At 39.6% G+C, this 14,648-nt stretch overlaps 1 protein-coding gene across 1 annotated transcript in view; it reads left to right on the forward strand.

Annotated features, from left to right (window-relative positions):
- The window catches only part of EMB (embigin), a 44,167-nt gene that overhangs the window by 11,411 nt on the left and 18,108 nt on the right, over positions 1-14,648 (forward strand). Inside the window, exon 3 of the mRNA XM_046671211.1 lies at positions 5,674-5,763. Within this exon, the coding sequence (XP_046527167.1) occupies positions 5,674-5,763 (90 nt within the window). The remainder of the gene's footprint in view (positions 1-5,673; positions 5,764-14,648) is intronic.

Consider the following 14,648-nt stretch of genomic DNA (forward strand, 5'->3'; position numbering starts at 1 on the left):
AATGGCATCTGGAATGATGAATTCTTTCCAAGAGGTTTTCGATTTACTTTGCTTAGATCCATCAGAGGAATCCCTAAGTATGGCAGCTATAGCCTTACAAATGTATTTCTTAAATACTAAGACTTAAAAGTCAAAAGCACTCCTTGATCCATGGGCTGTAGAATGGCTATTGAAGACATGAAAACAACATTAATCTCTTTGTACGTCTCCATCAGAGCTCTTGAGTGACCAAGATTGGGTGACCAGCATTGTCAACAAGCAGTAATATTTTGAAAGGTATCTTTTTTTCTGAGCACTGGGTCTCAACAGTGGGCTTAAAATCTTCAGTAAACCACCTTGTTATAAACAGGTGTGCTGTCATCCAGGCTTTGTTCTTCCATTTATAGAGCGCCAGCAGAGTAGATTTAGCACAAATCTTAAGGGATCTAGAATTTCAGAATGGGACATGAGCATTGGCTTCAACTTAAAGTCACCAGCTTCATTAGCCCCTAAGATGAGAGACAGTCTGTCCTTTGAAGCTTTGAAGCCAGGCACTGACTTCTTTAGCTACGAAGTCCTAGATGGCATCTTCTTCCAATATAAGGCTGTTTCCTCTACGTTGAAAGCCTGTTGTTTAGTGTAGCCTCCTTATTCAATTATCGTAGCTAGATCTTCTGGAGAACTTGCTGCAGCTTCTACATCAGCACTTGCTGTTTCACCCTGCACTTTTCTGTTATGGAGATGGCTTCTTTCCTTAAACCTCATGAATTAACCTCTGCTACCTTCAGACTTTTCTTCTGCAGACTCCTGACCTGTCTCAGCCATCAAAGAACTGAAGTGAGTTAGGGCCTTGCTCTGGGTTAGGCTTTGGCTTAAGGGAATGTTGTGGCTGTTTGATCCTCTATCCAGACCGTTAAAACTTTCTCCATATCAGCAATAGGGCTATGTCACTTTCTTATCATTCGTGTGTTCACTGGAGAAGCACTTTTAATTTCCCTCAAGAACTTTTTCTTTGCACTCACAACTTGGCTAATTGTTGGGTGCAGGAGGCCTAGCTTTCTACTTGTTGGCTTTCAACATGTCTTCCTCACTAAGGTTAAACATTTCTACCTTTTTTTTTCTCCCTGTGGGGGCGTTTTGTTCCTGGCCTTCCACAATCTCCCAGCTGAACCCATGCCACCCATCACTGCCTCCTCCAACCTGGTTTTTCTTTTTTTTTTTTGAGTCAGATTAGCCCTGAGCTAACATCTGCTGCCAATCCTCCTCTTGTTTTGCTGAGGAAGATTGGCCCTGAGCTAACATCTGTGCCCATCATCCTCCATTTTTTTATATGTAGGACACCTGCCATAGCATGGCTTGATAAACAGCGCCCCCAGGAACTGAACTGGCAAACCCAGGCTGCCGAAGCGGAGCGTGCGAACTTAACCATTACACCACCTGGCCAACCCCTTCGCATTTCTACCTTTTGCTTTAAAGTGAGAGACTTGTGACTCTTCCTTTCACTTGATCACTTAGAAGCCATTGGAGGGTTACTGACTGGCCTATTGGCCTAATTTCAATATTGTTGTGTCTCAGGGAATAGGGAGACTGAGGAGAGGGAGAGAGATGGAGGAACAGCCGGCTGGTCAGTGGAGCAGTCAGAACACACGACATTTATCCACTTAAGTTCATCGTCTTATATGGGCATGGTTTGTGGTGCCGCAAAACAATCACAATAGTGACATCAAAGATCATTGATTACAGATCACCATAACAAATATAATAATAATGAAAATTGTGAAACATTCTGATAATTACCAAAATGTGAGAGACACGAAGTGAGCAAATGCTACTGGAAAAATGGCACTGATAGACTTGCTCAATGAAGGGTTGCCACAAACCTTCAATTTGTGAAATACGCAGTATCTGTGAAGTGTGATAGAGCCAAAGTTCAATAAAATGAGGGATGCCTGTACGTAGTGTTGCTTCCATGAGGAAATATATTCTGAGTTTCAAACCTCTGTTTTGTAAATAGTTTGTATTATCTATTCCTATGTTATAATGTTTCTGTTTTTGGGTTACACATTTATAATGCTATATATCAGAATGCTAAAATAAAAATTTTTAAAAAATAATTTAATTATGCATATTGATTGCAATCATTGCATTATGTGGATGAGAAAGAGAGAGAGAATGATATTTATCCTAATAGTAGCTTTTTCTTACATCTTTCTCTAAATGAAGTCCAGACCCTTCCAAGACTTTAAAATATAATAAAGAGATTTTTTGGAGGATTTAGAGAAAAGGCTTATTCTTAAACAGAAGTATAGTTGAACTTATTTTCTGATTTAAATAAAAGCAAATCTTAAAACCCATTACAATTTTCTAGTGTTACTTATCCTCTTTTTTCCTTCTCAATTTACTGCAATTAAATGAGGTCCCAAAATTAAATATGTGAAAGTGTTACTTTAATATTTTAAGTAGAAATTATAGCACGTTTCTTTCATATAAAAATGTTAATAGCATAAATTATAAACCCCTCTAGCACTGTCTATTTTAAAATGTAATCTGTGAAAGATATTTAATTTGGTGACCATTTTGCGATTTCGCATGAAATAATAGCATGTGAAAATTAGAATTCAAGTCTTTGATGCAACACGCTCATGCCCCGTCTCCCCCGCAGAGGGGGAAAAACAAATCTTTTAATGTCTGGAACAGCTATTAGATGTTACTCTTTTATGTGTCATTTTTGTCACTACCTGTAAAAGAATGCTGCGTGGAAAAGTTCCAGCAATGATTAAGAAAGGGCAAATATATTAACTTGAGGAATACGTGTTCTGATCTTGGCACCATCATTCAACATTATACACCTTTTCTGACCCTCCCTTCTTTCTCCATGAAATGAAGCCCCAAGTAACAATTCAGTGGCAGAACTTGGATTAGGATAGAAAACTCTTGCTTCTCCATTCGTCTTTCTTTTTTGTGACAAAGCCTAAACTACATCCGCCTGAATCTCCTGCCAGTTTCCTTTAAATGCCAGCGTCAGCCGAATCAGCCTCCTGCCAGTTATCCTCCTACGCAAAGCAAGAAGGTTTACATTCTCACTTTTGTGATGAAAAAAATTTCTTGGCTAAACAAAGAACTTCTCACTTTGACTATTCTGACACCTTCTGTAGCCTCCCTGCCTTCCCACTCAAGGCGTTTGGGCACATTGCCTCTTAAAGGGACTTTTCCCAAGGGAAGAACCCCAACAGTTACACGTGTTCTTTTGCATGTGGGGCATCTTCAGTGGAATCTGGAAACTGATAAGGCGAATGCTTTAAGGGGGATATGAAGTTAGGGTGCAGGGGTGGCTGGTTTATGGGCTGTCTGATTAGATTTTTAATGTATGGACTGGCAATGGGAAGCTAGTGTATTCTGATACCACCCAAACTTCCCTACTCTTGAAGCTTGGTTTTTCCTTTTCCTCCTGTTCCTTTAACTTCTATAAGCTTAGATTGTGCCCAAGCCAAGCCTAGACCCCCTTTCTCTTTTTGTTCTAATGCAGGTCCTAGGTGGACTGTGCATCCAGGTCCTGATGATGAGTAGTGGGGAAATAACCCCAGCCTCAGAGCTCATGTCCTCGGCATTGTCTCCACCCCGTCCCACCTCCAGAGTCCTCTAAGATGTGGTTCAGGCTTCATACTCTGTGGCTCCCATGCCAACTTATAAAATACACAGTCTAGTTAGAGTCAATATATGAATGGGTGCTACTCTGAAACTTTAATGACTCTCCGTCACAAATTGTAGGCCTGAACCTGTATTATCGTGATCCATGTAGCCTCTAGGGACGGAGTTCACTCAGCTTCATACTCCCCATCAGCATCAAGCATGTATCAGGTGCTCTGTATATTCACTTATTTAAGTGAAATAAGAATAAGAATGACAGCATTTTTTCAGCTTATGTCACTCTCATTGTTGCTGATAGTGTGAATAATACTAATACTAATAAAGACATCAGAGCATCTCGAAAGGTTTACGGGTTTGTTTGAAGGATGAAGAGCGTGGAGAGAACTCTTGATTGCATTCTCCTCTGCAGTAGGCTAGGCCAAGAAAGGAGAACTCCTTAGCAAGGAAGCAAAGATATCAAAGCTCATGTTTTGCAAGCTTCACAGAACAGATGATATAGTAGAACAGCTCATTCCTTCCCATCCGCACCCTCCTGGCTTCTTATTCAGAAGTGAATAGCGTGTGCCTTGACCCTCCTGAGATAGTTCCTCTTTAAGACAACCGCTAAGTGAGCCATGCCCAAGAATGGAAAAACATTTTTTTCATTAGGAAAAGAATGTTGATAGGAGCCTTTCTGGCAGTTTGTGTGTGTGTGTGTGTGAGTGTGTGCACACACATGCATTTGAGAGTCAGAGAGAGAGAAAGAGACTATGAATCAATGCATATTAAATGTGGGTGGAGGGAATATTTTGTGTTTCTGATAGCCCAGTGAGAAACTCAGGGCATAATTTCCTATGTAATCACTGTCAGAGGGTGGTATGGTTTAGGTATTTGTTAAAGGATTATTTTATGGAAAAATGCATTCCATCTTCCAAAGCTGCATTAGAAGTGATCAAGCTTTTGGAACAGCTTATTGGGGAGCTAGGTTCTGCTATATAGATTTTTTTTATCAGGCAATATTGTAAAAGCTGTGTGTAAGCTGAAGCAACGAAAGTGCTCGCTGACTTGGATAACATTTTTCATACATATAAGAAAAGGAAAGAACTGGAAATCTAGAAGGAATAATAAATAATAAATTTATAAATAATAAATAAATAAATAAATAATAAATAATAAATCTAGAAGAAAGGAATAACTTTCTGAGCAGAGTATTTAAAAAAGTGAAATAAAAAGGGCCCAGGTTTCATTTAAATTGAATGAAAAGTTTAAAGAATGCAGCCAAGTTTACAATAATAAACCTTTTTCCCTCTCTTTTTTGATGGAGTTGGGGTAGTTCTTGTGGGAGATAAGGTCTGGTGCCTTGAAGTCAAAGAAATAGTAGCCAGTGTAAAAAAAGAAAAGAAGTTTTTGAGGAGAGTGGGAGAGGTGGAAATGCAAATTTTGTTTCTTTGATAAAAGTTTTCCAAAGACAGAGAAGTGACAGAGGAAAACCGAAAGAAAGTCAGCTTGGTACAGGGCGTACCAGCCTGTAGCCATAGCTGGAAAACAAATAGCAGGGCAAACTCACGTTGTGCAGCCATTTTCTCTTCTCTGGCCTCTGGTGCCCAGTCTTCTCTATTTTGTTCCTTTTCCGTGTCCTTTATTATGGTCTCTCTGTCCCTCCGTGTTCTCTTATCTTCTCTCTGCCTCTTCATGTCTTTCGTTTTTTTGGCTCTCTTATCTAATTCCTCAATGTCTGAAGTTCATTTATGTTTTATAAAGAAACTATAAACTGTAGGATAAGAAAATGAAAGTTTTTTTTTTTTTTTAAAGCTGTTTGACATAAATCACTAGGGATTTTTCAGTAAAAAAAAAAGAACATAGAAAATATTGGAAATTTGGTCTCATTTAATAGCCCAATATATTTCTGAATATCTATGGAGCATATAAGACCTGGTTAATCAGAGCTTCCTGAAAACATTATTTTCATTAATAGTATACAATAGCATTTTAGCTCTTTCAAACGAACTTTTAGATAGTCATTTAATCTTGATAATAACGTGTAACCACATGTTCTTTTTCTTACAGCTTCACCTGTTACAAGTCTGCCTGTCCGAGTGGAAATGATGGCAAAATATTCTAACCTTCCTTTGGAGAGTCATAACATATCACTAACTGGTAAATGTATTGTGTTTCAAATAAGAAAATGCCCAAATCAGTTTTTATTTTTAATTAAGCCACTGCTTTTTGCCTCATGAAGTGCTAGCCCCTGCTCACAGTCTGGTGGGAGAAACACACCAGCACCTTAGACAATTATAACACAGAATGGGAGTCTAATGAGATGAGTGTGGTGTGCTGTGTGTGCAGGGAGGAGGCGGCTAGTCCACACGTGGGAGGGCTAAGAGAGGCCCTCTGGAAGAGGGAGGCTGGCAAGAGGGAAGGGTTCACTCTGATTCGCGGAGACTTTTCTGTTTTCATCAGTTCTTGCTGGTACATCCATTCAAATCATTCTGCATTGGGAGGAGATTTCATGTATTTACTGGAAGACCTTTAGGCAGAGAAATTAAAGATGCTATCAATGAGTCAATGACAATGCTATGAAAGAACTAATAAAGAATTGTGAAATAAAACTCAGCTCTGTTTTCCCTTTTTCACAGTCTTGGATTCCAGTGTTTCAAAAGTAATCTCAGAGTTCTTTAAATGAGTAAGAGTAGTTATCTGTTTTAGTAACAATATTAAAAGTATAATTAGAATTTTAAAAATTTTACACTTGTTTGTTAAGTCAGTAACAAGTTTTAACCAATTATGTGTCCAGTCTTTAACTGTCCTCTCGTCTTAAGACTGTTTCTCTGTTTCTGTTTAATATGAATAAAAGGTGTGCTTGCCCCACCCCCCGCCGCCATCTGATACCAATGGAATGCTGGCACTGATCTTTTGGTAGAACATTTTTATGACTGTGCAGCTCCTATTTGTTCCCAGCTGTCCCCATTCCAATAATTGGAGTTTATTCTTACTTATAAAAAGTAATTGGGACACTTGTATTTTTTCTTGTTCTTTTACTTTTTGCATGTTCTACTTGTTGGTTTCTTCTGTTAGAAATGTTTCTTTAAGAGAGATTCACGTGAAAAGATCTAAGTTTGCGGATCCTTTGACCAGCCTGGTGATGCTGGCAGCAACACATCCCTCACTTCCCCCGTGTAGCTGGAGGCTGGGAAAAACATGCGCAGATGAAGAGCAGGAAATGGACATTTTGGTTGTTGTCAGGCTGGTTACTTACTTACTTACTTAACCTGTCTGGATGGTTTAACTCCTAATCAATCTTTTATTCTACTACTGCTATTAAAACCAGCACAGTCATATGCCACGTAAAGATGTTTTGCTTAAGGACAGACTGCATATATGATGGTGGTCCCATAAGATTAGGGCCACACAGCCTAGGTGTGTAGTAGTCAATACCACCTAGGTTTGTGTAAGTACCCTCTATGCTGTTCACACCACAAAATCGCCTAATGATGCATTTCTCAGAATGTGTCCCATTCGTTAAGCAGCTCACGATTGTACTCCTACTGTTATGAAGAGACCAGATGTTCACAATTGTTCACTTCTTGCCTTCCGCCTTGGCATGACCAAACTTAAGTCAGGCTTCTCTTCCTCCCGGGCCCCTGAACTTCAGCTTCCCCCGAGTCTGAGCGAGCACTAATGTGTGACCGCAGCCCAGGCATGGGCGGTCCGCTTCCACCCACCACTGATTTGCCTCATTTCCTCCCGAAAGTTCCTGCTAGCTGCTTACCCCTCCCTGTAAAAGAAAAGCCTTTTTCTGTTTGATTTCGAGATGCTTACAGATCCAAAGTTTGGAACATTTTCTTTCTGGCAATAGACTTTTTGAATAAAGTCTCTCCTTATTCAAGTCTAGATTTGTTGTTATTTGACAAAAGAAAAGATTTGACATTAATTTTGAAACACTGGAGTTCTGAGCTGTGACCGAGACGTTTGCATTTTCATGTGGGCTGTTGTTCTGGTTGCCTTCCCATCACAAAGTTTGGTCTTAGAAACTACCTTTGCTGAAATAGAGAATTTAAATCTGAATGCATTGATGGTTATTTGGTACCACAGGTACCATAGGTTATTGATATCACTAGGATTTTTAATCTAATGGAATCTTAATGGAAGGTTTTCCTAGTGTCATATCATTGTTTATTTGAATTGGGCTTATAACATTTCTATACTGTTTTTATTGTTTTCTCTTTTCGTCTGGCCATTTTAGAAGCTGATCTCTTTGTTGGGATAAAATGTTTCCTGTAAACAGATTTCAAATGTAATACATTAGTTGCAAATTTTGGACCAGCATGGCAACATTCGCCCAGCTCTTAGCACTCTTATTTACCCAAACATGCTTGGGACTGGGAAACACGGGGTCCTCCTGTACGTGGGAGAATGAAAAACATGACCTTTGATTCATGAAAGCGTGGTTGTTTACTTATTTTATGTTTTTAAACTGTTACTAATTATTTGCTTAGCAGATACATAGTGTTGCCTATGTACCATGTATATGTTTCTAAATATAGCTTAATTTAATCCTCATAACTGTATGCAGTGGTCCTGTTACTATTTGTAATTTGCAGATGAGGAAAAGAAGGCACACAGGCATTAAGTGAATCGACCAAGGAGCCCCTTTTTAAACCCAGGCAGTCTGGTACCAGGGGCCGTGCTATTAGTCATTATACTATGCAGCCTTTCTTAATGCCCAGTTACCCATTTCTTTCAACAGTGTTATTAAAACAATCATACCCATTTTAAGGAAATGTACATTAGTTTAGTAACTATGTAGAAAGCTTCGAAAACAAAGCTATTCTAATTGCCTTATTCTTAAATAGACTTGTCATAGAAATTGCATTTGCTGAGATGAGTGTATTTGTGAAAGCATAATTGACTTGACTAAGAATAGAAGTTTTTTCCTTTCTGCTGTCACTAGGTTTTTAAAACTGATCTTTTGATAATGGTCTATTTTTATATCACCGTGTATACCAAGTTTCCCATTGTCAGTATTTGGAATTCCTTGTTTGCGTTACAGCAATTAGAAGGTTTTGTTATTGTTACTTTTATTGTTTTCTTTCCCTCTGTTTATTATAGTGTTTGGTATCTCAATCAGTGTGTTATAGTTTAACTGAAAAGGTTAAAATCAAAACATTGGCTAGCAGTTTTCTTGACCACCTTGGTAATGTTGGCATAAGCTCTCCCCAATGGCACGTGTTGTTTACCGTGGTGAGATGTGAGCCGCTGGCCTGGAAAGGTCCTGGTGATGCAGGGACGTTGGCAGAACAGTCGCTGGAGGAACAGATATGCAGTTAAGGTACGGAGGAAAATTTGGAAGACCAATCAAGGTCAGGAAAGGTAGTCATGTTGCCTAGAGCCAGCCAGGCAAGAGGTCTGGGTTAGGATCACTCGGATTCCAGGGGCAGCTGCCCGGGCAACGAGATTGAGGAAAAGAAGCGAGAGTCCCTTACATTTGGCTGATCAGGCACTTTGTTGTCGAGAAGATCCTGGAATGACTCCATTGAGATGCAGATATTTGTGATGTTTCTCAGGGCAGACTGCCAGTCATCGCATCTTGCGTAAAGACTGTTGACGTCCAGGGAAGAAAGTGTTTGTCAGATTATTACTCAATGCTATAACCTCAAATTAAGTATTGCATTGTTGGAAACAAGAAGAAATACGCTTTTCTGAAATTCAAATGGAACCATGTACCTTTTAAAATTTTTCTTTGAAATGATCTTAAGTCAGTTAGTTAAGAAAGTAGAGAAATAACCATTAAATGTGATACTAATTAAAGTGGAAGAAAACAGTGACCAGCAGGAACTTTGTTTAATAAAATACAGCCAGCATCTTTTCTTGGCTAATTTTAGCACTTTTGCCAAAATATTGCTGAATCTTTGATGAATTTTGTTTGGTAAACCTGGCTTCATTTGTGTAGAAGCCATCCACATTTTTTAGTATTTCCCTTTCTTTTGAGGATGCCTGCATAAAATTTCAAAAGTTTGAGAATGAACTGTGCTTATATAACACCAGCCACATAGTTCCTAGGTCTTTGGGGCTCCTATAGGTATATATATACACAGACACTTTTATATATATATACACACACATATACTTTTATTGTATACTTTTATGCTCAAGTTGGGACTACATCCTTTTGGGCTTCTCTGTGTACATTGGTGATTTTATGTTTTAAACTTATGGGATTCGGGAACCACATGTATTTTAGCCTGTAACCCATCAGTATTGCACTGATCAGATGGCATATAAATAACTTGTTGACGGAGTCAGTGAAAAAAATAGGATGATCGTGATATTTTATTTCAATATGAGATTTAATTTGGGAGGGGTTAAAAATTACAAGAACGAAGGAGCGATGTTCTTGTGTTATTTTACAAATTTTGAATGTTAAGTTTAAGATGATGTATTTATTCTTATTCAGAGGAGTTATTTTATAAAGTCAATTCAACCGCATCTGGTAAGAAGCATCACATAAATGGAGCAACAGCATGTTCCAAATAGGATTGATTGCTTCACTTGTATGCAGGGTGTTGGCCTCATGTTAGGGGGCTTCCGTTTCTGTAAGGACTCTGGATGCTCTGTCTCTATTTTAGGATGTAACGTGGGACCCGATTGCCTTCTGTGGTAAGATGAAAGAGAGCTGCATGTTCCCTCTCTGCTTCAGACGTGGTTGTCCCATTCTACCAGGTTTATATGTGGTAGTGCACTTAATTCTCTTTAATATGAGTTTCTGCTTCTAAAACATGTTTGGAAACATTGTCCTCTGCAAGAAATTTTAATTGGCTTTTTTAAAAAAAATAAAATAACAAAGTAGACTTTTATTTCAAGCAGTATAATTCCTAGATGGACCCATTAAGGACTAACTCCTGTCATTTCTCTGAAGACTCCAAATTCTTCAAAGGTTCATATACTTTAAAAATTTTAACTATGAAAATGAGACAGTTTTTAGGCAGATATAAATTATTGTATGATTTTAAGAATAGTCTTTTTAAAGTATAGTTCAGCAACGGAGCAAATGGGTATAGTCTTGGAAACAGATGTCGTGGATGTTTTTGCAACACTTTAAGATAGCAGGAATGCATTGCAGTTGGGGGGTTTTGAGGAAGTTGTCCATTGAGTTCAATGGAAATGTTAGTTTGTTGGCTAACCACAAATATTTTAAAGTTTGACGTAAAACTTTTTACATATTTTTGTCGCTTGTGATTTCCTGATAGGAAAGAAAGCAAGCTGCAGAAGCACCTGCAAAGTATTATAAGAAACAGTGAGATAGCAGTTAGGGCTTGGAGAATGGCCTGCCGCAGAGAAAGGCTACATTCCACTTTTAATAGAAGCATTCAGTTAAAAGTGTGAATGTTTAAAATATGTCCATCACACCATTCATCTGTCATCACATTGCTATGTTACTACATTATACATTTGTTTCATCTTCTATAAATATTTTCTTTCATGTAAAATCTTGGTTCAGGGGCTGGTCCGGTGGTGTAGCGGTTAAGTTCGTGTGCTCTGCTTTGGCAGCCTAGAGTATGCTGGTACGGATCCTGGGAGCAGATGTGTGCACTACTTATCAGGCCATGCTGTGGCAGGCGTCCCACATGTAAAATAGAGGAAGATGGGCACAGATGTTAGCTCTGGGCCAATCTTCCTCAAAAAGTAATCTTGGTTCAGTATTTTGAAAGTGATGAAGAAAATTCCATTGTTATGAAATTTCATATCTTTGAGAGTTGATATATACTGTTGGTCATGAGAATATGGACTCAGCCACACCTAAATTTGAGATTCACCTCTGTCATTTTCTTGATATATTATCTGGGGCAAGATAGTCAACCTCTCTTTGCGTCAGCTTGCTCATCTATGAAGTAGGAATGATAATAATGGGGCTTATCTCATATAATCAGTATATAATTTTTACAAGATACATAATAGCTTTTGTTATATTCCCCAATGAGTTAAATGGTGAGAAGAAGTAAGTGGGCAGTTATTCAGACATTAATATATTACTAAAACTTTCCTTATTATAGCCCATTTAATCCTTTCTACAGTCTCATGATATGTGTTGTCCCATTTTACAAATGAGGAAACTGAGGTGTCCAACATACAAATACTTTGTTTTGCTCTGTGAGTAACCTTGAGCAAGAAACCCCGGAAGTTGGGCTGCTCCCTTGTGGAATGGGGGTGATAGTTCATAGTCTAACGTCCTGCTGTGTTAGGAGGCTCCGATAAGCCACATCCCTGAAAAGAGCATGGTACCCTAGCATCACCTTCTGGAATATCAATATGTCTGTAACGCCTCCTGCTAGTGTTTTCAGGCTGGGTACCCCACCTGGGGTCCCGGGCCCAAGAAAGGGCCTTTTCAGGAAAGAATTCAAGTGAGAGCCACAGAATAAAGTACAAAACAGTTTTATTAAGTTTTCTTGAGCAATTAAGCAAGACTTAGGTAAGGGAAAGGACAGGCTGCAGAGAGCCTGGGCTGTCTCGGAAAGCAGAGAGAGCAGCCTCGAGCTGGGTTGAAGGGGATTTTTTAGGGGACTTCAAAGGGACGTGGGCGCAGTAGCTGGGGACTGGATCTCGGGATGTGATCAGCTGGCTGATTGACTTTGGAACTGCGTGCTCAGTTTGTGGTCCCTCTGCGAACCGAGTGGTTTGCAGCAGGCATGGACGGGCTGTTGACTTGCTCTATGTTATAAGGTGTGTGGCAGACTTCAGGTGGTTGTGGCTTCCTGTATGTGCACACTTGTCTCAGCTAGGGCCTCACCTAGCCCACCAAGATGCCTGTCTCACTAGGAGTGATAATCCTGCTATACCTCCTTGCCAGTGCTCCTCCAATAAAGATGGTTTGTCATCAGCCCCACAAGGTGCCAAAGAAATAATGCAAGAGTCAGAATAGACTTTTTCTGGGTGCTCCAGCCTCCAGAACCTCCTGAAATTCCACAACCTGCGGTGAGGCCTGGGTGTCCTCCTTCCAAGCAGGCTGGCCTGCCAGTGTAGACTTGGGCTACTGATGAGCACCACTCAGCTCAGACCTGAGCAAAAGGCTCACAGAAATCTCCAATGTCTGGAGCAATGTCTGAAGAGAGTTTTACAGGATGCGGAAGAGTTTTGTGGAGACTTCGGTGGATGGTCTGTATACCACATACCCTAGACATTTTGACCTTCTGAGGCCCCTTCCTTCTCTGTAAGTTAAGATTTCCTTTCACACACCAGTAAGGGGATAAACCAAACCAGTTCAGCCTTCCCAGGATCTATGCATCGCCAACAAAGACTGTAACTGCTATGAGCAGAGACTACAGAAGTGCAGACCCCTCCATATGGGTGGAGTCATGCCGTGTTTGTCCTTCAATGGCTGGCTTATTTCACTTGTAATGGTGTCCTTGGGGTTCATCCATGCTGTTGCATGTTGCTGTATTTCCTTCTTTTTTTAAGGCTGGGTGATATTCCATTATGTGTATATACCACATTTTTGGGGCCTGTTCACCATCAATGGACATTTAGATTATTTCTATGTCTTGGCTATTGTGATATGAAGTGTCTAAAATAGTCAAACTCATAGAAGCAAAGAGTAGAATGGTGGTTGCCAGGGGCTGAGGTAGGGGGAAGTGGAGAGGTATTAATCAAAGGTACTAAGTTTCAGTTAGGCAAGATGTATAAGTTCTAGAGACCTACTGTACAGCATTGTCCTTAGCGATAATACTGTATTGTACACTTAAAAATCTAAGATGGTAGAGCTCATGTTAAATGTTCTTGCCACAATTTAAAAAAAAGATACTTTTTTGGCAAATGGAAGGTATCTAATCAGAGCAATTAAATAATCTGTTTTGCTTTAGAAGGACAACTTTGGTGTAGTTATGGAAAATACGTGGAGGAAGAGAAACTGCGGCTAAGAGAAGTTAGGAGGTCATTTCTCTGGTCCTGGTGAAAGATACTGAAGGTATAAGGGGGGAAAAATTTTCCTTGATTCTCTTAGAGTCCCTGACTGGGTCTGAAAATTAAACTCACAAAGACAGATTAATAGGAAAAAGTAAACAAAATTATTTAATGTAAGTTTTATGTGACACAGGATCCTCCATAAGGAAATTAAGGCCTGAAGAAATAGTTAAACCCGAGTATTGTTTGCTAAGTTTGGTGAAGAGTGGACAGTCTTGGGAATGTTTGATAGGTCAGAGAGTATGAGATAAGTGTAGTTAACTGGGGGAAACTTAGCAAGGTGAATTTGTTAGGATTCTTCTCCTTGTCCCTTTGTCTTCGGGGATAAGGATGCTCCTTTCCTCCAGGGTTAGGGAAGGCACCTCCCACCTGAGGGTTTTATGACCTGTTTCAGGGGAGAACAGCAGGGGGAAGGTCAGAGTGACCTTCCTACTTCTGTTTTCTCAAACTCCTTCAGCTTCAAATATTCAATAGGGCAAGCTTCTCTATTTTGGCGGTAGCACATCCTGAACACGTCAAAGGCCTATAGTAGGGAGGGTTGGAGCCAACTGAGCAGATTTGATTGGCATCTCAGAGCTGGAATCAACTAAATTCTACTGCATGTCAGTCAGTGTTATGGGTCAGGGGAGGAGAAAGTTAGTGCATTCCTTTGGATATATTGAATTTGAAGTACCAATGGGATAGCTAGGTTTGGATGCCCAGTAGAAACTTAGAGCTATGGACCTAGGGATCAAGAAGGAAGTCTTGATTGGAGCCAAGAGTTTTGCAAATAAAGGGTATTAGAGATAATAGTGGAATCGAACATGGGAGTGTCAAATTGAAAAATGAAGAGGCTGGAGAGCAAAGTCTCACAGGACACCAACATTTATGGGCAGTTGGAAGAGTTGGTGTGGCTACCAAAATGTTAGGATCATGAAACAGAAGCAAAGTAAAGGGAATTTCAAGGAGTAAGTAGTCTTTGGCAATATCTGATATTTTGGAGACATCAAATAAAACATGAGCTCTGAAAAGAGCTCGTCAGGTTAAACAGTTAGGCCATTTTTAACCAAAGAGAAAGCACTTTCTGTAATGTGGTAAGTAAGATACCA

Source organism: Equus quagga, chromosome 9 (genome assembly GCF_021613505.1).
Source record: "Equus quagga isolate Etosha38 chromosome 9, UCLA_HA_Equagga_1.0, whole genome shotgun sequence".
NCBI classification, from domain to species: domain Eukaryota; kingdom Metazoa; phylum Chordata; class Mammalia; order Perissodactyla; family Equidae; genus Equus; species Equus quagga.